The 24,523-nt window shown below is 31.5% G+C and overlaps 1 protein-coding gene across 1 annotated transcript in view; it reads left to right on the top strand.

The window, feature by feature from the left end:
- Positions 1 to 24,523, top strand: part of LOC131844637 (fibroblast growth factor receptor 2-like) — a 138,423-nt gene that overhangs the window by 11,548 nt on the left and 102,352 nt on the right. Inside the window, exons 4-8 of the mRNA XM_059193578.1 lie at positions 954 to 1,098; positions 6,028 to 6,205; positions 6,810 to 7,057; positions 8,089 to 8,126; positions 8,612 to 8,781. Of these exons, the coding sequence (XP_059049561.1) occupies positions 954 to 1,098; positions 6,028 to 6,205; positions 6,810 to 7,057; positions 8,089 to 8,126; positions 8,612 to 8,781 (779 nt within the window). The remainder of the gene's footprint in view (positions 1 to 953; positions 1,099 to 6,027; positions 6,206 to 6,809; positions 7,058 to 8,088; positions 8,127 to 8,611; positions 8,782 to 24,523) is intronic.

Raw genomic sequence — 24,523 nt, 5'->3', positions numbered from 1 at the left:
TATACTCAGACTACAATAATTCAGTAGTAAAATTAAGTATGGTGTGTTATATAGAGCGCAGTTATTTTCAATTAATTGCATGTATACATTCACGTAAGAAATATTGTGAGATATTACAATGTTAAACAGAATTTATAGAGAATCAATTTTCCCCTCAGGCGAGGATCAGTACAGAATACAGAAACAAATCGATCATGTAAACCACGCACAATTACACGTTTCTTCAGTATGACAAATTCAAAAACTATCTTTATATATAAATGTCTCAAATTAGTGCATACAAATCATAGATTAATAATGTCAATATTTTTGTTTTGTGTTCTATTACATTCACAAACTCCCCAAATTACATTTTCTCATCAGTCAGGGAACAGTTTCATTTTTTGTATTTAACTAGTGTACCAGAGGGAAACCAGAGGGGGGGGGGAGGGCTTGTTTCATCTGGTATACATGTATTATACATTATACATACACCTTCCTCTTGAATCACTGTATCTCTCGCTAAAAAGAGCATTAAAATCCGTTGTATACTTTAAAAGATCTTAGCGAACAGACAAAGGAATTGATATCATTTTATACTAAGTAAAGATATATTTATTTTCTTTAGAAATTCAGCGTGAAAATGCTGCCAGCGTTAGGGTACCAGACGGGCCAATTTTAGTGATAATTGTCATTTCTAATTTAAATTTGTAATTTAAAGCGTATTATTTTAGGTAATTTAATTAATTTTGTTAGTTTAAATGTATGTTAAATTAATTAGGAGAATTAGAAAATGAAACAGAAATACAAAGTATACTGCATTTTTTTATTGTTAAATACGTATATTATTTTTTAAGCATGTTTTTAATATACAATAATTTGAAGCAGACATTATTTAACCTCTAGATTTATTTCAATTAAAGTATGGGGCATGCGGTCTTCAACGTGTTAAGATCGCCTTTTTTGTGTAACAGGATGCAACGTGGTGGATAGTGCCTGCGTTCACGAACCACGTGGCTGAAACCTGCGCTGTGCGACCTGGGTGTGCGTATAAAGTACTCGTCACAGCACATCCATGGGATGGGCGCACCATCGCAGAAAAACTTATAGAATTAGATGGTAGGTGTCTAAGTTTGCTATCTATATTAATAATCTATGTATACTAATATTATAAAGCTGAAGAGTTTGTTTGTTTGTTTGAATGTTATTGCTAATCTAAGGAACTACTGGTTCGAATTGAAAAATTATTTTTTTCTTATTATCATTTGTCGAGGACGGCTTTAAGCTATATAACATTACGCCACGACGAATAGAAGCGAAGCATCAGGGAAAATTATTGCAAAAACAGGGTAACCACGCGAACGAAGTCGCGGGCACAGCTAGTAGTAATAATAATCCTGGACAATTAAAAAACGGCATCTATTAATAATACGAAGATAAATATCAATAGTACCAAGCTAAGCAAAGCTTTTATTGTGGGTACTAGACAATTGATATAATAATAGTAATATTTCATGATAATTCACACGACGCAATCTTGTCCTACGTTGAGCAAAGTTTTGTTATGGGTACTTGACAGATGACGTAAAAATGATAAGTTAATTTTTTTTTCTAAATACATACGTATACGTAATGCACATGGAAAACACTCAGACTCAAATAACTGACTCAATATACAAACGTTTGTTTCGTGCGAGCACATATATCTATACTCGTATCTTCTTCCAAGTAAAGCAAGAGTGGATTGCTAGTCGTATATAAAATGTAACCCTATGATAATATTCTAGACTGTTAAAAAAGACAAAGTGAATGCGTATCATTTTTATTTCATCAAGTTACAAATCAAATTTAACTCGAGACAGTTTGAGTTTCTATGATGATAAATTGGATTTATTTTCGACACGATCGCCTTAAAATAGTAGTCGGTTAATCTTAGAGCTTTCTTATTCTATATCTATACATACTAATATTATAAAGAAGAGATACTTGATTGTTTGTTTATTTGCATCAAATAGGCTCCGAAATTACTGAACTGATATGAAAAAAATATGAATAAACTAGCTTTTGCCCGCGGCTTCGCTCGCGTTAAGAAGTATTATTATTAATTAGGTATAGTTTTTGGGGCTTTATTTTTGTTTCCTTTCTTAGGGATTGCCTACATCATAGTAGCTTTATGCATGCAAGTCCCAGCCCGATAGGTTTAAAATTGACAAAGTTTCATATAAACTTTCATCCCCTATTTTATCCCCTTAGGGGTGGAATTTATAAAAAAAAAACTTTCTTAGGAGATGCCTACGTCATGGTATCTTTATGCATGCAAAGTCTCAGCCCGATCGGTTTAAAATTGACAAAGTTTCATACAAAATTTCATACCCTATTTTATCCCCTTGGGGGTAGAATTAGTCAAAATCCTTTCTTAGCGGATGCTGACGTCATAACATCTACCTGCATGCCAAATTTTAGCCCGATCCGTCGCGTGGTTTGGGCTGTGCGTTGATAGATCACTCTGTCAGTCATCTTTGAGTTATATATATTTAGATATAAATACTATTAGGATTTTACGGATATCCTGATGAATATAGACTGTAAAATATTATGAAAAACGATAGGTATCCATATGAAAACTTCGATAACCCAACATGTGAAAAAAATACCAAAAAATCGTATATCTATCGGGTACCTACACTACAGTCCTGTAGAGGACATCCCAGTGATGGCTGGATCATACGTCATACTCGTGAGCGAGTGGTGTTCGTAGGGACTGGTCCGTTGTAATTTGATTGTGTATTTAATATTTAACTCTAATAAATAAGTGCTAGTTGGTAGTTTGTTCACACGTTTCGACTTAAAAATATAAAGTTACAACGATTATTTAAAAGACGCAAGTTTCTTTCTCATTCATGATTGATTTCTGAAGTTTTTCAGAAATTTTTAACCTACCGATCTCGGTAGATTAAAAAATTGTGATGTCTATTCAAAAGTGCTAAAATTAAGTTTATTTTAATAAAGAATTTTCTGTACTATTCTAATATGTATTGTGTGAATTATAAACGTTAAATACCCATGCAAAGCCAGGGCAGACCCCTAGTCTATACATATAAATAAAATTGGAATGTCTGTTTGTAATATTGAAATAACCGTTTTTACATGCATATGAATATAAATACGGTACATACACCAAAACATGATTTTTTACAATTTTTGTCTGTCTGTCTATCTGTTTGTTCCGGCTAATCTCTGAAATGGCTGAACCGATTTTGACGGGACGGGACGATATTGGCAGGTAGCTGATGTAATAAGGATTAACTTAGGCTACTTATATTTTAGAAAAATAAAGTTAAATTCCACGCCGACGAAGTCGCGTGAACAGCTAGTCTATAATAAAATCATAACACACCCACAAATCTATATAAAATATTTTTAGTAGTGTAGTTTATAATCGCGCAGTACGTTGTATTGAGAGCAATTGCTTTTTTGCTTGACGGATATCTGCTTACACGTTTGTGTATTAGAATTTGACGTCAATTTTACGTTGGATAATTGTGCTAGAAATTTTATTGGTAATAATTGGAGTCAATATATAAGCTAACAGTAATGTATAATATATATAAGAAATACCTCTGCAATAGTATTTCAGTTTTATTTCTATAATGATAAATTGAGCGCAGTGATTGCTGGCTCATCCGTCAGTATCACTACATTGATTTACTCTTATTTAGTCACTCAACCAGTTGGTTGTGTATTTATTATTTAGACTGTAATCAATTTGTGCTATTTACTAGTTTATATTAACACATTTCAACTTATAAATGTAGAATTACAACAATTGATAAAAGGATAACACTTTACTTGCTCATTCTTTTTGTGATAATACAGCTTTCGGAATGAACGGTAGATTTAAAAATAAGAATATCTACTTAATGCAATAATGCTTAAATTTAAGTTGATTTGTATAAATATTTGCTATTCTGTTATAGTATAAATGGGAAAGTAATAAAAAATATATATTTATATAAATATAATATATATTTATATAAATATATTAATTTTACTGAAATATTTCAGTAAAATTAATTTCATTTATGTACCTACCTACCTATAACTTTGCTCAATAAATTAAATATAAGATATCATAGCTTACTATACAAATGTTTTGACGTTGAATTAATTCGCAATGATGTCAAAAACATTTACCATCCTTAATGAAATTCCGGAAAATACAAATCATTTATCAATTTTCAATTTGAATTAATGAAACTCATCTGCTTATAATAAAATTAAAAATAAAACTATTAAATTAAACAAATATATTATTATATTACTCATCATTGTTATTTTGAGAAATGTTTGTCAAAGATTTGTATGTTAATACATTCGCATACGGTGTCTCTATAGCACATTTATAACAAACGATCTTCTGGCTCACCTGATGGTAAATAAGTATTGTGGCATACCAAGGGAAATGCAAGTGCATTGCTGGCCTATTGAGGAGAAATAAGCACCTTTCGTGTAGGAATAAAAATGTGATGTGTATATTAACTGAAATGGCAAACAAACTGATCCCCTGACAAACAAACTGAGCCCACCCGATGAAAAGCTCTGACATAGTCATAAACAGTACGAGCGATACAGTGGTTTTTTTTATTCCATTCATGATTCGCTCGCTCGTATTTGTACAATAGCTGCTTGGCGACAAAAATAGGTGAGCCAGAGGTACTAACACAAAGACTTTGCACAACCTCTTTTTTAAATCAAGAAATAGCATAAAATAACTCCAGAGAATAGGACAAAACAGTTCAATATCTATTATTAGGCGCCTTATTGGCGTTTTTTCTTTATTCGTAGAAAACTTATACGTCCAATAACTTATTTTTGTTATAAAAAATCCTATATTTTCTTCATTTAAAATAATGTGACAGAATAATACAATAGTTGAAATGTATTTCTATAAGTTGTATTGATGTATTTTTTCCCTGGACAAATCACACAGCGCTATCTATTCCCAAGCTAAGCAAAGATTATGTTATGAATACTGGACAACTATTACATTTTTGCAAATACATATATAATATACATAGAAAACACCCAGAGAAATACAATCATTCTTACTCATTAGTTGTTTGTATCGTGCGAAGAATCGAAACTGCGACCTCCGAGATATTACAAGATAAGATGCATGATCTTAGTTTCGGAGGACTAAGATGTAATTTGCAGTGCCTCTCCTGTGTAATTTCACCTTCGACTTTAATGACAATAAAACGGGTAGTATTGAATATATATACAATACATACATATATTATTATACATATATATTTAATAACAAATTAGCTGATGGCCTATCTCATGGTAAGCGGTAAAGCTTAAATAAATAAACAGCACTAAGGACATTACAATGTTAGGTGACACCCGCGACACCACTCCAGCGTTGCTATTCCAGTGGACTAAGATGCTATAATTTCATTGCCTAATTGAATATAACCGAAATACAAAACAAGCTGAATGGCAGCTGACATAGGCGAAACTGAGGTGCTCACAGAGACGACATTTACAAAGTCCTATAACCATTAAGACTAGTTGTCGACTAGCGGTCGGTAATCGACCATAATAAAAAATACAAAAAGGCCTTTGAATCAGCAAAAGGAAATAAACAAAAGAATATATAGTATGACAAATACATGCAAGTGCATGTAATGTTTTTTTATTGATTTAATGTATTTTTTATGCATAATAAAAATAATTTTATTCTGCACTCCTTCTCTATATAAAGTACTAGCAGTACCCGCAATTTCACCCGCGTGAAATTTATAGCCTATATGTTGTTCTGATGTATAATCTATATGACTGTACCTACAGTTTCATCAAAATCCGTTCAGTAGTTTTTGCGTGAAATAGTAACAACGATCCATCCACAACGACAAAATTTTGGGGTTTATAATATTAAAATAATAATAAGATATGCGTGCGAGGTTTCATACTCATACTCCCCGCAATTTTCGTAAAAAGATGGCACAAAGGTTTCACGTATTATCTAATGATTTTTTTCCCTAGAATGTGAAGTTGGTATATGTTCGTGTGCTCATTCATCCCGCCTCCCTGCGCCGGTTGTGACCGCTCAGACCACGACACATGATGGAGAGCTCGTCGCCAACATCAGCTGGACCCTGCCACAACCACGATACCCACAACGTCTCCCACGTGGGTTGCAGAAGAAGACTTATTTTGTAAGGTTCGTGGCAACAAGTTTTTAATCAGTCGAAATAGAATTAATTAGAAATGGTATCATAAAAGGCAATATCAGAATCAATTAAAATATCATTATGAAATCGAATGATATTTTAACTAAGAGCACAGTAATACACTACTGCGACATATGTGTGTCCCAAAGTTTGTTTGTTCCAATCCACCCACGCTAGTAAATTTTATATGACAGGTAATGTTTTTGACGGAGTCTCAAGTCGGAAACACATAACAAACCACATTAATTTTAAATGCAAGATAAATATCCTATATTCCATGTACAAGTATATATTCAATTATAATGTTTGTATTCAATTATATAACAGTTATTATATTTAAAAACTGTTAAATAATTGTATACAAACAATAATAGGGAATTTAACATTTAAATAACAAATATTCTCTGATAGGCCAAATGCGGTAATATGCGGTTCCCCCTCGAATCCATTGTGATTAATTCCTGCTAAACTTATGACTCACGATGGGCCTACTGGTCATCCTCCACTGGTGCCCTGGTGCAAAAAAATATATGGTATTTATGACGCAGTTGAAACTTTTTGACTGTTCTAAATTCAATAACATTTCTTTAACAGTATAGGTAAGCAAATGGTATCAGATGCTCACCCATCGCCATGGTTTGCAAATGCCATTACACGAAGAGTTGACGCTAGCGGAGCTGTAGCGGTTGGTGATACCTCGCGGTGGCTTCTGTTGCACATTAACGAACGGAGCGGAGAGCAAAATGAACAAACTAGAGTGTCAGATGTCAAGTTACTGGCGCGAGTCAACTTGATAGATGAACGAGGATGTATTGGGCCTGCTGGCAACGCTACCGCTTATGGTAGGTGCATTATTTATGGTCTAGCTGTTTAGCATTTCGTTAGCATTTCATTATACAAAACATTGGTATTCATCAGAACGCTTGTATAAAATATAATGTAGTGTATTTAGAGGTCGATCTAGATTATTATAAATACTCAATATTTTTCCTACATTATACAAAACATCATCATTACACAAAAAATTCATCAGAACGCTTGTATAAAATATAAAAATGTGAATTTATAGATATATATATAGAATAAGTTTATACAACGTATAATTTTAATTTTCATACTAATATATGATAGCGTAGCGGCTTTTGTATTGATTGCAACGATTGTATTATAAGTAACTCATATATTTTTTGTATTGGGATTAGATGCTGTCCAGACATGTGTTGAAATGATTGATGGCTGCTCACGTCATGAATTGTCCTGATCACTACGTTATTTTTATATTTATATTTGACCCAAAAATTTGTGCTTGTTGGTAAAGAAAAATGTAAACTTACAAGAAAAAAGAGCAACACACAAGTTCTTGCCGTTTTTTGTGATTAATGAAATAAAATTAATGATTATTCAAAAGTGCTTAAATTAAGTTTATTTGAATAAATGATTTTCTCAACATATCATGGAAACTTATAACATACCTTAGCACATTATGTCATTTTATTCTATGTGAAGAGAAAGCAAATATAATACATTTTTAGTTTATAATATTAAATTAACCAAACGTAGTTTGGTACCTTATTATTTGAAACGGTCTATGTGTATTTGTGTATGAGGCTTAACAAATGCTACATTTCAAATAAATTTAATTGGATAAATACCCAATACAATTTTCAAGTAGGTAAAAACATAAACATACTTTAAAATAATTAATAGCCTTTGATAAACTTTCTAAATTACAAGAAATAAGTTGTTATCGTTTAATTAAATATATTACCCATTTTCTTTGATGAATATATTTCTTTGCTTGCAATGAATTACTCGTATATTATTTCTACTAAATTGTAATAAAATTAATGATAAATATAAATTATTGTTACAGATCCAGACGAAGTCAACAAGGTTTCCTATGAAACCTATGTAAGTGCAATTCAATATTACTATTTTTGCATATTTAATAATAAAAAACTATATACTCGTAGGTACATTAATTTTAAAATATGTTTCTCAATTTCACATTTTAATGCAATATATTGAAACTTTTTGAGAACTCAGAGAGATTGTTGAAATATAACACAGATAATCAATTTTACGATATTTTCAAATATATAGTTATTTATTTGTATGGCCTCTGGAGTCTAGCGGTATAGCACACCATCTTATATCTGATGGTCGCAGGTTCCATTCTTCGCACGGTACGAGCAATTATATTCATGAGTATGATTGTTTGTATCAAATTGAGTGTTTTCTATTTATGTTATGTATGTATTTAATATATATACATAATATATCTAAGTATTTATATCAGTAGTCTAGTACCCATATCAAAAGTTCTGTTTAGCTTAGAACTAGATGGCGTTGTGTGAATTATCCAAGGATATTATTATTATATTATATTGTTTCAGGCTGTATGGGCTCTATTAGGCGGGCTCTGTGTTCTAGTAATGGTTACAATACTAGCAGCCAGCGCTCGAGTTGTAAAACGAATACTGAACGCCTTACGTCCTCCGCCCGCGTCCGCTCCGCTTGAGCCACTGTGTCGCCGCGCTGCTTGGTTACCTCTACGGCTACGTTCGTAAGTACATAGAGTTTTTTAGTAGTTTTTTTTTATTATAAATGATTTTACTCGTTTTTTTTTCAGACTGCATTTGCATGCGTGTTTTTTTTTTGTAAGTTTTAGATCGTCATTGATTTAACAAATACTTATTGATTTCATTTGTTAAATTATGTTCTAAGAAGTTTAAGAAGTTTAGTTCGTAAGTACCTTATGTTTTTATCAGCAGGTACTTTGTAATACTCAAGTCAACTTAAAAAAACTTTTAAGTACGTAACTTCAAAAATCAGATTATCGTGATTTTTATGGAGACAGCAGGCAACTGTGTATGTAAATTTAATAAAATAATAACCTCAAACATTAATAATAATATTCTGTACAAATAAGTACATATCTTTTATTAAATGCTATCTCACAGTTACCATGGTAACACAAGGATGCCGTAACATTATATTCTGATAAAGTTTCGTTTGGAATTTTATATAAAAATTACACAGAATATCTTATTACCTACCTACTACTTGAACAACTTGGTAATTTACTTTGACATTATTATGCTTAACTTTGAATAACTTTGCGGGTTCAATTATCGTTTCGGTAAAACAAAAGAAATCAAAAATTTAAGAATTGTGTAGCGACTAAGTATCAAAGTTAAGTATTTATATGTTCCATCATACAACAATAATGGAATATTTAGGTTGATATCTCATTATATATAGATTATATTTAATATTGAGTAACAATTAACCAAATATTATTTATGATTTTAAACGTAAATGTAATTAACGCCTGATAGATTGTTCATGGCAATTGAATAACTCGGCACTTGTCTTCTAAAAAAAGGAATCTAAGAAAGTTAATCGTTTGTCTTGATATGGGCATGTAATGCATATGAGTAAAATGATTTTAAAGAAAGTATAAAGTACTAATGTGAATGGTTATAAGAGCAGAAGAAGGGCGAAACTCAGATGGATGGACTATGTGAAAGAAAGTATGGCAAGAACGGCAGTGATTAACGAGATGACTGCGAACAGGGATAAATGGGATAAGGAAGAGCAGATAATGGTACTATTTTTTGCACCGGGGTTAGAAAAATAATTAGACGTCAGTAAAATATTGATATTAGTCAAATTTGAACTCTTTCTGTGTGTATGGGTGGCCAACCACTAGGCCACTACGATCTCGTAATACTGTAATTGGCGTAAAGTGACCTATCTAATTATTTTAACCTCCAATTCTAGATATAGGAAAACCATTTTAGTACTGTCATTGAAGTTAACGATTTAGTGGAATATTTATGTGTTTTGCCATTTACTTGTATGTCCCTACACGCTATTTCACTTAATGTCTCTGACAGGTTGTCACTTAGTCGAAAAGATTACTTTGACGTGACTCGTATAATCGAATTTGGCCTTTTTACAGTTCCGTCACTAAATAGCTAAAAAGTATCTTTTATAACTTCGTTAAGGGCAACTTTGGCTCTGCACTGATGTATATTTTTGCTTATGAATTTTGGCTTATTCGACAAACTCTTTATGTTTATGAATTTTGGCTTATTCGACAAACTCTTTATGTCTATTTTAGGGGTTATTGACAAAACCCCTGTTATTATTCATATTATCGATTTTTTAGTAATACTTTAATGTCGGATTAAATCATTTATTAGAATTTAATTAAAATAATTTATGACAACAATTATGAGTAACACCGTACGGCGCTTCCATTAATAAATTAAACAGTTTTACATAAAATGGAATATATAATGTCATTTAATTTTAATAAACGTTTTAATAATAACAGACGGGACGATTAAAAAAATAAAAGATTTCATATATTTCTCTAGTAGCTATGTCAAAAGTGGCTATTTAGTGAGTCAGGTATACGTTCTGACTTTAGTGTGCCTTAATTGGTAAATCCCACTTTCTTTCCGCGATCATAAGTGTTGGGTATGCCATTCTGAGCACAATGACTCATATACTTACATAAAGTGACGTAACTATAAGTATGGCTTTAATTTTGAATATTTTATGTAAACTGCATATATACCTTTTAATATAGGACGATGGGTAGTTACGTCTACCTACTTAACGTTGTGAGAAAGTTAATGGCATTTATCGTACATACAAATACACGCATTTGTATCTTTTAGAAGTGGCTTATCAGTTTTTTATGGTATATTAAAAATATTAGGTAAAATTAGTAAAACATCATGGGATCTTACCACGGGTAAATACCCGTGATCGTGGCGGTTGAAACACTATCGAAATATCGGGAACTCAATAAAAATAAAACGTAAAAATCATGGGATCTTATCCAGTGATTTTTACTAATTTTATAAGTATAAATAATGCCGGCGTCAAATTTAAAACAGTATAAGTAAATTAGGTGAAAATATTGGTATTAGGGCCTGAAGGCTATTCTCTATACGCCTAGATAGAACCAGCATGATTTACATCAAAGGGACCTTTCCTTTGATGTAAATCATGCTGGTTGTCTATATATCCCATGGCTACGATATAGTCGGAGGGCGTCAAGTTTTAAGTGGGTAAAAAACCGGCAGTTCCCACCAAGTTAATGGGCCTCTATGGCTTGGGTAGTCCTATATTTATATTAGGTTTTTCTGAAGTAAAAAAAGGGACATATATTACAGTGTTATTGTTCGTTGCCGTTTAATAAATAAAAAAAAATATATCACATAATTGGTGCACACAAAAAAGAAACGCATTGGAAACTTCCTACTTTTTTAAGTCCGTTAAAAATCTAGGTTTAATAACTGTGTTAGAAATGTAAATAGAAGTATTATGTAGTTATAATATAACGACATAATGTTATTATGTGCGGAGAGTGGCCATTAGTTGGCCAACATTGTTGAACTGGGGCTAGATCATTCTGTTACGAACTCATTTCCTTATTTATACCATCTTTATAGATGGTACCACGTTACATTTGAGATTTGGTGGAGATTATTTTTTTATGTGTTTTGTTTGGTGGAGGTTTATTATGTGAATACCGCAATTAGTTTTATTAGTTCTGATGTAGTCAGGTGTCATGAGTCAGTCATGCTCACTTAAATGACTAGACAGGTGGTGGCGTGGTAGGACGGGTCATTGGGCTCGCTAAAATATGGTTGGCTTACCTGATATATTAATTGACGCGTGCAACTTGTAGGAACTAGACTGTTTGGATAACTATGACTGATTTATTTTGTTAGTTAAGTAATTATTTATTTAGTTATTTCAACTTATCTATTTGGGAGTTTGTATTCACTCGAAATCTTAAAAATGTAATACTAAAGAATGGTTATTTAAAAGAGCAACATGTAAGTCATGTTCATTCTTCTTCTGTTGTGTCTAATCTATGAGTGGTAGAATAAAAAAGAAATATGACAATTCTGAACTTCTTACAACAAGTTTAATTGAAAGAAAAAATATTTATATTTTGATTATTATTTTGTAATAATATCAAATTTTCGACCGCGTTGGTACAGCCATTTTGCGTACCCCGTACTTTCTGATGGGAGTGTATTTGATTAATTACAAAGAAAAATTAAGAAAAGATTTTATATTTAATATTGCTTAAATTGAAGTCAATGTATCTCTTCAAGATCAGGGGACAAAAATACTTAGATTCTTATTTTCATATACTTACCGGTAAGAGAGCTGAAACTGAAAACCATGTATAATACTCATGAAACAGAATTACTTTAATCAAAGAACAAAGTAGAAACCTGAATATGCATTATAAATATTTTTTTATACATATCACCGCGCAGTTTCAAAATTAAGTTCCATTCGACATTTTTCTTTTTTTATGAAAATTATTCAGTTTTATCAATACCACCTCTGGTTTGCGACTTCCTATACCTTTTATGACTAAACCTATATAGGTACAAATTGCCCGCTCAATGGACATTCGTCAAGCGTGATTTTTTTCTAAGAAACACAATTTTCTAAATCAGTGTCCAATGCCTTGACAACTGAATATGAGGAAATGTAGATAAATGGAAACTATTGATAATAGCAGACATTTTTCACGACTGAGGATTGAACCTATTGGATTGAACCTACCGACTGGATTAAGGCGATATCAGATAAGTTCTATTTCTTCCTTAAAGACTGGATTGAAAAGTGGAATGTCAGACTTGAATTTCAGAATTTCCTTTACCCCATTCCATATATATATATATAATAGTAAGTACGTATATGATGAATCTTAATACATAGAGAAGAGCAAATATAAGAGTAATACCACAGATAACATAATATTACATAGTAATACGAAACATCCAACTTGCTCTAATCGTCCGTGGATTAATTAATTACTGGTCGTAACTTCCAGCCATACATTACTTTATCTGTGTCGGTCTGTCTGTTATATATATATATATATATATATATATATATATATATATATATGTTTATCGCTTATCATAAAATCCATGACAAGTTTGACGGAGTTTGGGTAGAACGGCATTTTATTAATAGTTAGAGACATTGTCAGAATTATTGTGAACGCACCGTTTAATGTGGATTTATCTCCTGTAAATTCAAAGAATTCTCGGATTATTTTTGTTGGTGGTTCTACCCTCACTGGAGAATTTTATGTATTAATAGACGTAAAGTATTTTTGTTGTCACCTGGATACAAGACATTAATAACGTATAATAATAAAAGTAAATGGATAGACATCCATTAAGGTAAAAGATTATTTTTAAGTAATTTCAATTATGTCATAAAAGAGTCAAAGACGGTTCATATTCTGGTTTATGTAAGCGACAGCTCAATTACCACACGATGAATTCACAATTTAATGGAAAAAACTTCGCTACACAACAGTCGAGAATGATATTACATCTGATGTTTCTGTGAACAGTACTTTTTTTCCCGTATAGCAATTTTTAAATGAATACTTTACAAAGTAAGACTCAAAACTCGAGTCTATACTTTATAAAGAAGTAAAGTTTGTAAGTTTGGATGTTCGGTGTAATCTCCGGTTCTAAAAATTCCTTATTTAAAAGGGCATTATACAAGTTTCATTCTCTTTCTTCTTATGAAGCTTTCCGAATGAGCGGTAGGTTTAAAAAATAATATGACTATTCAAAAGTACCATTTATGATCATTTTAACAAAACCTTTTCTATTCTATACTACTGATATGGTTTTGAAAATTACATAGTCTGTTATATAGTTCATTTATCAAGGAAGATTATAGACTATTTAACTTTACGATATGACAAATAGCAGCTGAACTACTGTAATGTTACAAAAACGGGGAAAATGTTATGGATACTTAAATATCATCATCACATATAATAATAATAATAATATAATAATAATCTCAGGACAATTCACACAGCGCCATCTAGACCCAAGTTAAGCTAGCTAAAGCTTGTGTTATGGGTACTAGACAACTGATACAAGTACATTTTTTTTTTTCGTAAATACATACATATTATGCATAGAAAACACCCAGACCGATACAAACAATCATACTCATGAATACAAATGTTTGTGCCGTGCGAGGAATCGTACCCGTGACCATCGGTCGTAAAGCGGTGTGCTAGACCGCTAGACCACCGAGGTCGTCATATATATGTATATATATGATACATATAAAAAATGATATATGTATACATTGTATACGACAACAACGAGCAGTTAAAAATCGTTTTGTTCATTCAGAAGATTATCAAAGATTTTCCTTTTGAAAACAGGCTTACTCTGTGCTCTTCATGAATACAAATGTTTGTATTGCTCTGATATCGAGACTACAATCATGGGAAGCAAGGATGTAAGTTATTATAAACATTAGGCTAAGCAGAGCTTGTGTTATGGGTACTAGACAACTGATATAAAACATATATGTATTTTTTATAAATGCATATATAATAGGCATAGAAAAAACTCAGATCGATACAAATTATCATTACTAGCGAATACAAATGTTTGTACTGAACCTACGACTATCGGAAGTAAGGCGGTGTGCTAAACTGCAAGGTTGTCAATTTCTTATTCCAGCTACATAAAAAATAAACCCAGAACAATACGTATTTGTTGCCGTAGGCCGTTATATATATTGTATGAAGCTTCCCTGTGACCTATAAAAGTTAATGGACATCCGTAGGACGTAGGCGACAGCTGTTGATAGGTTGATGGAAAAGTTCCGATTGTAAGCGAAGTTCAAATGGCCGTAACTAAATAAGAGTAGCCTTCACTATTGCGAAACTACGAGACAGTAGCTAATGATATAACGTAACCTTTAATAGGTCGGACACCATTGCACATATCGTCACAGAACTTTGTTTCATTAATATGTACAGTTAATGATTTTTTAACGACAAAATATAAGTTGACATATAGTAAGGCCATATTAATATTTATTACTTAAATATGGACATACTGTGTGATTACTCACGAGCCGCGTACGGGGGCGGAATGCTACTGTAACACAGGTTTTCCTAACGGAAGTTTCTGAATGTGGATGGATGGATGTTATTACTTTACGCAAAAGCTATTGAATGGATTTTAATGAAACTTTACAATAATATAGCTTATACATCACAATAACACATTTACTATAAATTTCACGCGAAACCGCGACCACAACTAGTATTATTATTATATTTACTTATACATTAGAATAACACATAAATTTCACGCGGTTGAAATCGCAGCTAGTAGTGAGATATTTACTGTTCGAAAAGTTCTATAATTACCAAATGAATGGAATTTCACCAAAAAATTAAGTATTTGATAATTGATATATATTATAAATAGACAATCCGAGACGACTCACAGGGCGCCTTCTAGTCCTAAACTAAACAAAGTTTGTATTATGAATACTATCATTATCATCATCATACTTAACTATATGTGTAGTCATATATTCTATAAATATATACATACTACTCATGAATACAAATATTAGTATTAAAGATTGAACCTGCGACATTGCTAAGTAAGACCATACATCAAACCAATGTACTGGTTTGTCAAATGTCTGGATACGTGTTCACACCAGATTTCATACTGGTTAGCTATAATGAACAATTGAATATATCGTAAAAATATATAAAAAATAATGATAACTATTTAGTTTCAGAGATTCTTTACAGATATTACAAAATCTTAATCGTGATACTCGATATACTTGTACCTATATCAATTTGGCATATATTAAATCAAATCAAAAATCATTTATTCATGTAGGACAAGAGCTACTTATGAACGTAATTTTTTTTGTATATATTTTTCCCTTCCGTCCAGTTTAGTATACAGATTCAATTGAAAAGAACTGGCAAGAACCTAGAAGAAGATAGAAATTAGGTTTATTTGAATAAAAATTATTTCTTTTAAAACGAGGACTTTAATAAATACAAATATATGTATAAACATCGAACCTGCGACCTTGGAAAAGTAAGGCAAAATGGTTAAATCACTGAGGTTATCAATTAAATAATCAATCATTGTATAATGTAATAAAATGCTAGTAATTATCTAACTTCAAGGCAAGTTCAGCTTGTTTGAAATTCAATATTTGAAGATTCAAGGAAATAACTAATATTACATGGCTTTCAAGTTAACAAACTGGGGCCAAGATAATATTCCGCTAATCTGCAGGGTTGCCAACCGAATAATATTTTGCGTGGTACGAAGATGTAAGTCTCGTATACTGGATCAATGATCTTCAATCTCTATAATAATAATAATCTTTATTTAACTCAGAAGGGTCGTTGCAATATTATTTATACAATAGGTACACTTTCAAGACAATATCAATCCTTTTAGTATATCTGTGTAGTCCTGGCTTCTGAACAAGCATAGTACTCTGCTACTAGCATAATACACTTCTGAACTAGTATCCACAAAATAAATTTCGTACAAAAAATTAGGTGGATTACAATGGTACCTTGTACCGAATAACTAAAATTTCGTCCTTCCTCCTATTCCCATTCCTCGCATTGTTAGCAACCCTGCTAATCCCCTAAAAATAGAGTGTTTTTTTCTATACCAATTGTTTTAGCTTATGTACTTATCGCGCTCGGAGCTGAGTCGAATTCTTTGAATGACAGTAAATAAAACAGATTATTAACATTTTTGTACTTATTTTTTTATATCAGTCGCATGTCAAAGGAATATTCAGAATCTGCTATCAGTATTAGTGGCTATTGTGAATCTACCAGTATCTCTTGGACTTCTATTCGATTAATTATCGATATTTTCTTCAAAAGGAGAGCCATTCAGAAATGTAAATGGACACACAAAGATTGTATTTGTATGTCGGCCAGATTTGAACTAGGCCATGATACTCAAGTTGTACTATGAAAAAGTATAAAGATTTTTTACATTGTAGACCTAGTTACATAGAGTGATAATCTTCGCCTACAGAGTTGATTGTATATCATACTATTGTACAGTGTACTACACAAGATATCAGTAATAGATGATACGCGCAAATTCGTCTGTTTCAGATTTTCGTCAAATCTGCAAATTGTTTTGATGATACCCCTCTTGTATTGATAATAGCTATTACATACCCTTATATGATTAAAGAACTAGCCATCATGAAACTATTTTTTTAATTTAAAGTAGCAGTTACTGAGAACACTTCAACTTTATAATATTTTAAGCTCAAATTCAATTAATAATAAAGGCCGAAATTTACAATTATTTTAACAATAACATATTTATATAATATATCTTTAATTTCAGTGTGTCTTTTGGCATAGCCCTTCTCTAGCGACCTCCATTAATTTCTGTCCTGTGCAACTCTTCTCTATTAAATTCAAATCAAACTCATTTATTCATTTACAACTTTCGACGTCTTATTTTTTATCACTATCTTCACCGTCCAGTTTGACTAGCTACTCTAGTTGACAAGAACTGAAAGAAACTCAATGGCTACATCTTTTTTATATGATATTATTTTTTAGTCAGTTCCAAGAAGTTATTAGCGTACTTTCTACAATATACCCAATATTAAAGAATTATATCTTTAGCTTTTGCGTACTTTACCCTTCAGAACAAATCAGTAAAGTCTTGCCTACGTCGGACAAATTTCGTGCCATATTTCTCCTAGTTACTAATAAATTGTGGACATCTAACACAGTGCATTTTTCGACAACTTTCGGATATATCTTTGAAAGACTTTCTACTTAAATCAGTTGGAATACCGATTCGATCAGCATTAATAAAAGCAAATATTGTGTCGTACATCAAGGGATGCGCCTTATAACCAGTATTTTGCTTTATTGAAAGCCATAGGCTTTTTGTGGTACCAAATATTTCTCATGCAAAATTTCAATCTGCTCTGTTTATTGGCGCGTAAAAATGTATCCGACAGTTGAAATTGGATTTCAGTAACCGTGATGTATTTACGAGTAGTTTCTGTATGTTGGGGTGATGGTAATATGTGTATGTATGATTATAATAATACGTGTATGGTATCACACCTATATTTACTAATACAGACTTATAGAGTATGATAAGATGAAAATGAAGTCATGTCAATTAGCATAGCGATGTCTTGAGCAGGAAACACTGCGAGGAGATGGATATGATCTCTATATGTATGTACTTAGTATATAGTAATATGGAGTATATTACTAACTCCCCCTCCCCTCGCCTATGTAGCATGTTTTTTTTAATATAACTATGTAATGGTCCACCCGTTTGAGCTAACGGTTTACGCTGGCGGGGCATCAGTAGAAGTTGACAAGATAAACATGAGGTCAGGCCAGTTAGCCCATCGTAACAAGGTACATTGCTAGTATTTGTCAACATTCCTTATTACTAACAATACCCTATCTAGTATGTTATGTTGGTAATGACGTGAAGGATGATGACAAAGATAGTAGAACGATGTAAATGTCCCTTCACAACTGCTAACCTTGGAATTGTCAGAGGCATTGTCAACTGAATTGTTGAAATCCAATATGACAAGAGACGAGCTCGATTCCTTCTCCCGAATTACTACGGCTTAATATCGATATTTGTATACCAAGACTAACTGTATAGTCCGAAATACAGTTAGTGGTCATGCAATTTTTTTGGATCGATCAGATTCGAATTCACGAACTTTACCAATCTAATTGGGGTATTAAAACATTAGGCCATGGTGCTCTCATAAACATAATAGATATCCTTATGCGAAATTTTCGGAAATGCCCTCGGGAATGTGAGATATCGGATTCCACGTCAGTGAATTTATGAATTTGCATAACATTCAGAGTAATATAAAATGTTTGTGTAAGCATTGTACGATTTGATTGTTTCAAACACAAACACAAAGACGTGATAAACCAATAGATTTGTATTTGGGTAATGTTTGTTTGGTGAAATAAATTTGTGCTACCTACTAAAACGATCCCTTACATGTGAATTAAATCGTAGTGGTTTGTTTCACAACAAATTTGTTTCTATCCAATTATATATAGTCTCTTTTACAGATTATAACAAACAATATATAATAGAATTTAAAAAAATCATTAATACAACATCAAGGCAGTTCGCCTTAACCTATATACATTACTCGGTTTTTTGATGTTTGAAATCTGACGTGAACGTGATATATATATATATATATATATATATATATATATATATATATATATATATATATATATATATATATATATATATAAAGTAAGTTGCGTATTTTGATAAAAGCGAACGGACAGAGAAAGCGACTTCATTATATACTATATAAAGAAGATAATATTGTAGTTTCCCTGCAATTTCTCTCCTACAAAATGAAACTCTTATAATACAGCAAATTGCTTTACGGCTCAACTAAGAGTTATCCACGCACATAACTTTTTACAAAGTCTAACTATTTCACTGCCTTAGTAAGATTATTATACAGTTCTCTCTCTCTTTATATGTAACTGGCTACCTGCCCCGGCTTCGCATGATATGCGATATTAAACATACAAACCTTCTTGTAGTTTGTATACAAGATTGGTAGTTTGTATTCACACGTTTCGACTTGTAAATGTAAACTTACAAGGATTATTTAAAAGAACAATACACAAGTTTCTTGTTCGATCTTCTTGTGATGAGACAGCTTTCCGAACGTAGATAAAAAAAAATTGTTATGACTATTCAAAAGTGCTTAAATTAAGTTTATTTGAATACTTGATTTTCTATTCTATTCTTCTTGAATCACTCTATAAATTTATTGCGTCGGAAATAACTTTATTTTATACTATAAACATATTATTGGTATGGATTATTTGTTTTAACTACCAATGAAGGTCAATTAAAAAATATTTGATTACTGTTATTAAGTAGCATTTTAATAGACGATAAATATAATTACAATCTGAACTAAATAATTATTCACATATTTATCAATGTGCTCGGGTTAATTCGTGCTTACGATTTCATGTCATAAAACACGTAGGTATAATTTTAATGTATGTAAGATGTAAATTTTAATTACAGTAATATTACACTGGCGAGCATATCAATAATTGCATTATTTGTTAAAATAATTATAAAATAAAGGCTAGTTTTTATATAAAATGTTTATTCTTGATTATCATCTCATTGACTATTTTTATTGTAATAGGAATTTCTAATTTGAAATAAAAAAGAAATCGTCCGGTGAATCTACTTCTGCTGTCCGACTAGCTGAGGCCAACAGCCAACAGTAGTCTGAAAAAAACTCATCTTTTTATGCGGTTTATTGATTTGTGTTATATAGTAATTTTTACGGATTTCTGTAATGGATAATTAATTAATAAAAATATACACAGAATAATTGAATTGAACTTTAACAAGGTAGGCTTCAGAGTCGTCTGCGTAGGTATCTTTGTTTATCTAAAGCTTGTTTTGCTTGACTGTCACACAAGGCAGCAATTACAGGATAAGAGTCATGACATGTTCGTCTTCCAGAATGGCAACTCATAGCCGTAGAATAGAATAGAATAGAATAGAAAATCATTTATTCAAATAAACTTAATTTAAGCACTTTTGAATAGTCAACATTTTTTTAAATCTACCGCTTATTCGGAAAGCTGTCTCATCACAAGAAGAATAAGCAAGAAACTTGTGTGTTGCTCTTTTAAACAATCCTTGTAAGTTCACATTTTACAAGTCGAAATGTGTGAATACAGACTACCAACCAGCACTAATTTATTTAGGCTCAAATATAAAAACATAGTTGTTCATGTATATAGACGACAATTACCCGTACCTTTTTACCTAGAAATAATGTTATCTCTTAAATGTTTCACTCTTGGAAAACCATGTAATCACCAATAACATTCAAGCAGGCACCTCCGCGGGATACAAGTAGTCTTCGATATTTATGCAAACTCTATTATAGGTAATTTACGAGTAAAAGCGAAGCAATAATTCATGTCAAATATTAAGCGGTCGATATAGAAAATTTGTACCTCGCTCTACCGTGCCCTTAGATAACCTATAATTATAAATCTTTGAAAATTATGTCTATACTTTGTATATTATTGGAATGTAAATAATATTTAACAACAAGCATCTATAATTTTATTTCTTTTTGAAATGATATTGCCTTGTGAATATTATTTATGAAATAAGCATAGGTAATCTGTAGTTAGTTACGTAGGTTTAGGGACCATCCATAAATACATATACGTCACACGTTTGTTGATGGTGTGACATTGTCATTACGTGACTAAAGAGGGAACTGCGTTGTGAATATTATTTATAAAATAAATATAAACATAATCTACAATTAGTTATATAGGTTTAGGGATCATCCATAACTACACAAATGTCACACCTGTGTTGATGCTGTGACTTTACCATAATGTGACTAACAAAGGAACTGCGTTGTGAATATTATTTATAAAATAAATATAAATATAATCTACAATTAGTTATGTAGGTTTAGGGATCATCCATAACTACACAAATGTCACACCTGTGTTGATGGTGTGACTTTACCATAATGTGACTAACAAAGGAACTGCGTTGTGAATATTATTTATAAAATGAATATAAATATAATCTACAATTAGTTATGTAGGTTTAGGGATCATCCATAACTACACAAATGTCACGCCTGTGTTGATGCTGTGACTTTACCATAATGTGACTAACAAAGGAACTGCGTTGTGAATATTATTTATAAAATAAATATAAATATAATCTACAATTAGTTATGTAGGTTTAGGGATCATCCATAACTACACAAATGTCACGCCTGTGTTGATGCTGTGACTTTACCATAATGTGACTAACAAAGGAACTGCGTTGTGAATATTATTTATAAAATAAATATAAACATAATTTACAATTAATTATGTAGGGTTAGGGATCATGCATATAAAATTTCATAAAAATCGGTGAAACCGTTTTGGAAGACACGTATGGTGACATGAAAATTTTAAGAATAAGATTTTTATAATTATTTATTTATTTTATTCGGAAAACCAAGGTTATTTACAAACATAGTATAATACATAAATAAAATTAAATCAGAAAGGCCACTTACAGGTTTTCACAGATAGACACATAGTAGATACAAAATAAATTCACAGTAGGTACTAATACGAGAGGCATGTATGTCACAAGATAAGACATCGTATCAAATTCAAAATTCAAAATTCTATATATATAGTAATTAAAACATATATTCATAATTATTATCTACAACCTACTAATTGTACCTACCACACTGTAATAGTTAATGAATTATTACTAAACTAACTACTCGCCCCGACTTCGCTCGGGTGTGCATGTATTATATATATATATATATATACTATACAAACCTTCCTCTAGAATCACTCGCTCTATTAAATAAAACACCTTCAAAATCCGTTGCGTAGTTTTAAAGATTTAAGCATACATAGGGACGGATAGACAGCGATAGCGACTGAATTATACTAAGTAGTGATGATTCGTTTGACGTCATTTATGAATAGCCTCTTATCGATTCGAGATGGAAAGACAAATATTCGTATTGTTCTCAAAGTTATACAATCGGAGGAATTAATTATAGCGAACTAAGGTACAAATTACTTTCTAATAATAGTAACAGATCAGCTCGGAATGGGATTTGGTCTGCAATTTTGAAACATGAGAAATGTATGTTTAAGACAAATATGATTTTTTTATACTACATAGATGGCAAACAAGCATTCGGACCATCTGATGGTAAATGGTTACCGTAGCCTACAGACGCCAGGGGTATCACATCCGCGTTGCCGACCCTTAAGAAACTATAATATAACCTTCATGAAAAACTCCATGCTGTACCGAATCTCTAGAGTTAACCTTAGCAGAAATTAATTCCACAATATAAGTGTACGCGGGAGCAAGCTCCTCTGAAATCGCACTGTCAGAGACCACTTAGGTTCCAGCGTGTGGGTATGAATTTCTTGTCGATGACGAGCAGTGCGATGGTAAAAGGTAGCCGTATAGATATAATTATTTATTATGAAATAGTTACAGCTATAATTATATTTTAATATGTTTTGAACGGTGATTTTAAAAAAATAAGGAGGAGGTATACCGTCGTAACAAATTGAGTAAATAATGTCCATGGAGTTGTTCAAGTATCGGCCTCGATGGTCTAGCGGTTTAGCACACCGCTTTAGTTCCGATGGTCGCGGGATCGATTACTTCCTCGATTCACGGTGCAAATATTTGTATTCATAAGTATGATTATTTGTATCTGTCTGAGTGTTTACTATGTACATTATGTATGTATTTACAAAATAAATCTAAGTGTTTAAATCAGTTTTCTAGTCCAGAGGTATTTATTATTTTATATTTGTATAGTTGCTAGTTACCACTAACTATTAGGTAAGCGTGATATTATTTACCATTCCAAGTAACTTTAAAAAAAATGCCGGAGCAACCACTGCTCTAAAATCAACACCAATTTAGCATCGTGTACAGACACTTTTAAATAGAATCACATTGCGTGTGCTGGTATACATAAAAAAGTCGTAAAAAGGCTAGCGTCAATACATTTGTACAGTATTTGGAGCGCTACTATTTATAAATGGAAATTGAATTTGTTAAATATTACATACAATCTATATTAAATAACTAGTTGTCCGCCCCTGCTTCGCCCGAGTGCTTCTAACTTTGGAAGTTTTGTTTATATTAACATAACATATATCCTAATATAGCTGAAATAATATATCTAGCAAACACTGAAAATAAAATCGGTCACGTATTTTTTACAAACGTACAATTAAACAAATCCTTTCTCTTTATAATATTAGTATACATTTACAAATTTACTGGTACCTAAAAATACGGGTTTTATTGTTAATTTAATATAAAGTTTAAATAATGGCCAGGCCGAACTAAAAAAAATGTTTTTTAAAAATGAATATGAATTAAAAATTTCACCAACTCTCCAAAATGAACAATATCAAAATTCACATTAAGACCAATTTCGAATACTAAACAAGCTATTTAAAATCGCATTATATCAGCTCACACGATAAATTCATTATACTTTCAAAAGTATATTAGCGATGTGAATGAAAGTGCTAAAGGTCATATTTGTAAGCTCATAGCCATAATAAATATATATTTTTTATTACTACAAATGTCCGACAAGCTCTCTCAAAACTCTTCTGTAGACGTATTTTATTATATATGTACACTATAAAATATATATGCTTATGCTGTAGAGACTTGCATTTTGTTATGGATGTTTTAAAGGTAATATATATATTTGGAATAACATTATAGTTTTTTTATAATCATTGCATTTGTTATTTTTTAATCTGACAATGTAATCTAATAAAATTT

This window comes from Achroia grisella, unplaced genomic scaffold, assembly GCF_030625045.1.
Source record: "Achroia grisella isolate CSIRO2021 unplaced genomic scaffold, CSIRO_AGI_Agris_v1 utg109, whole genome shotgun sequence".
In the NCBI taxonomy this organism is placed as follows: domain Eukaryota; kingdom Metazoa; phylum Arthropoda; class Insecta; order Lepidoptera; family Pyralidae; genus Achroia; species Achroia grisella.
Note: the sequence above shows the minus strand (reverse complement) of the source record. Positions and strands in the feature narration are given on the sequence as shown.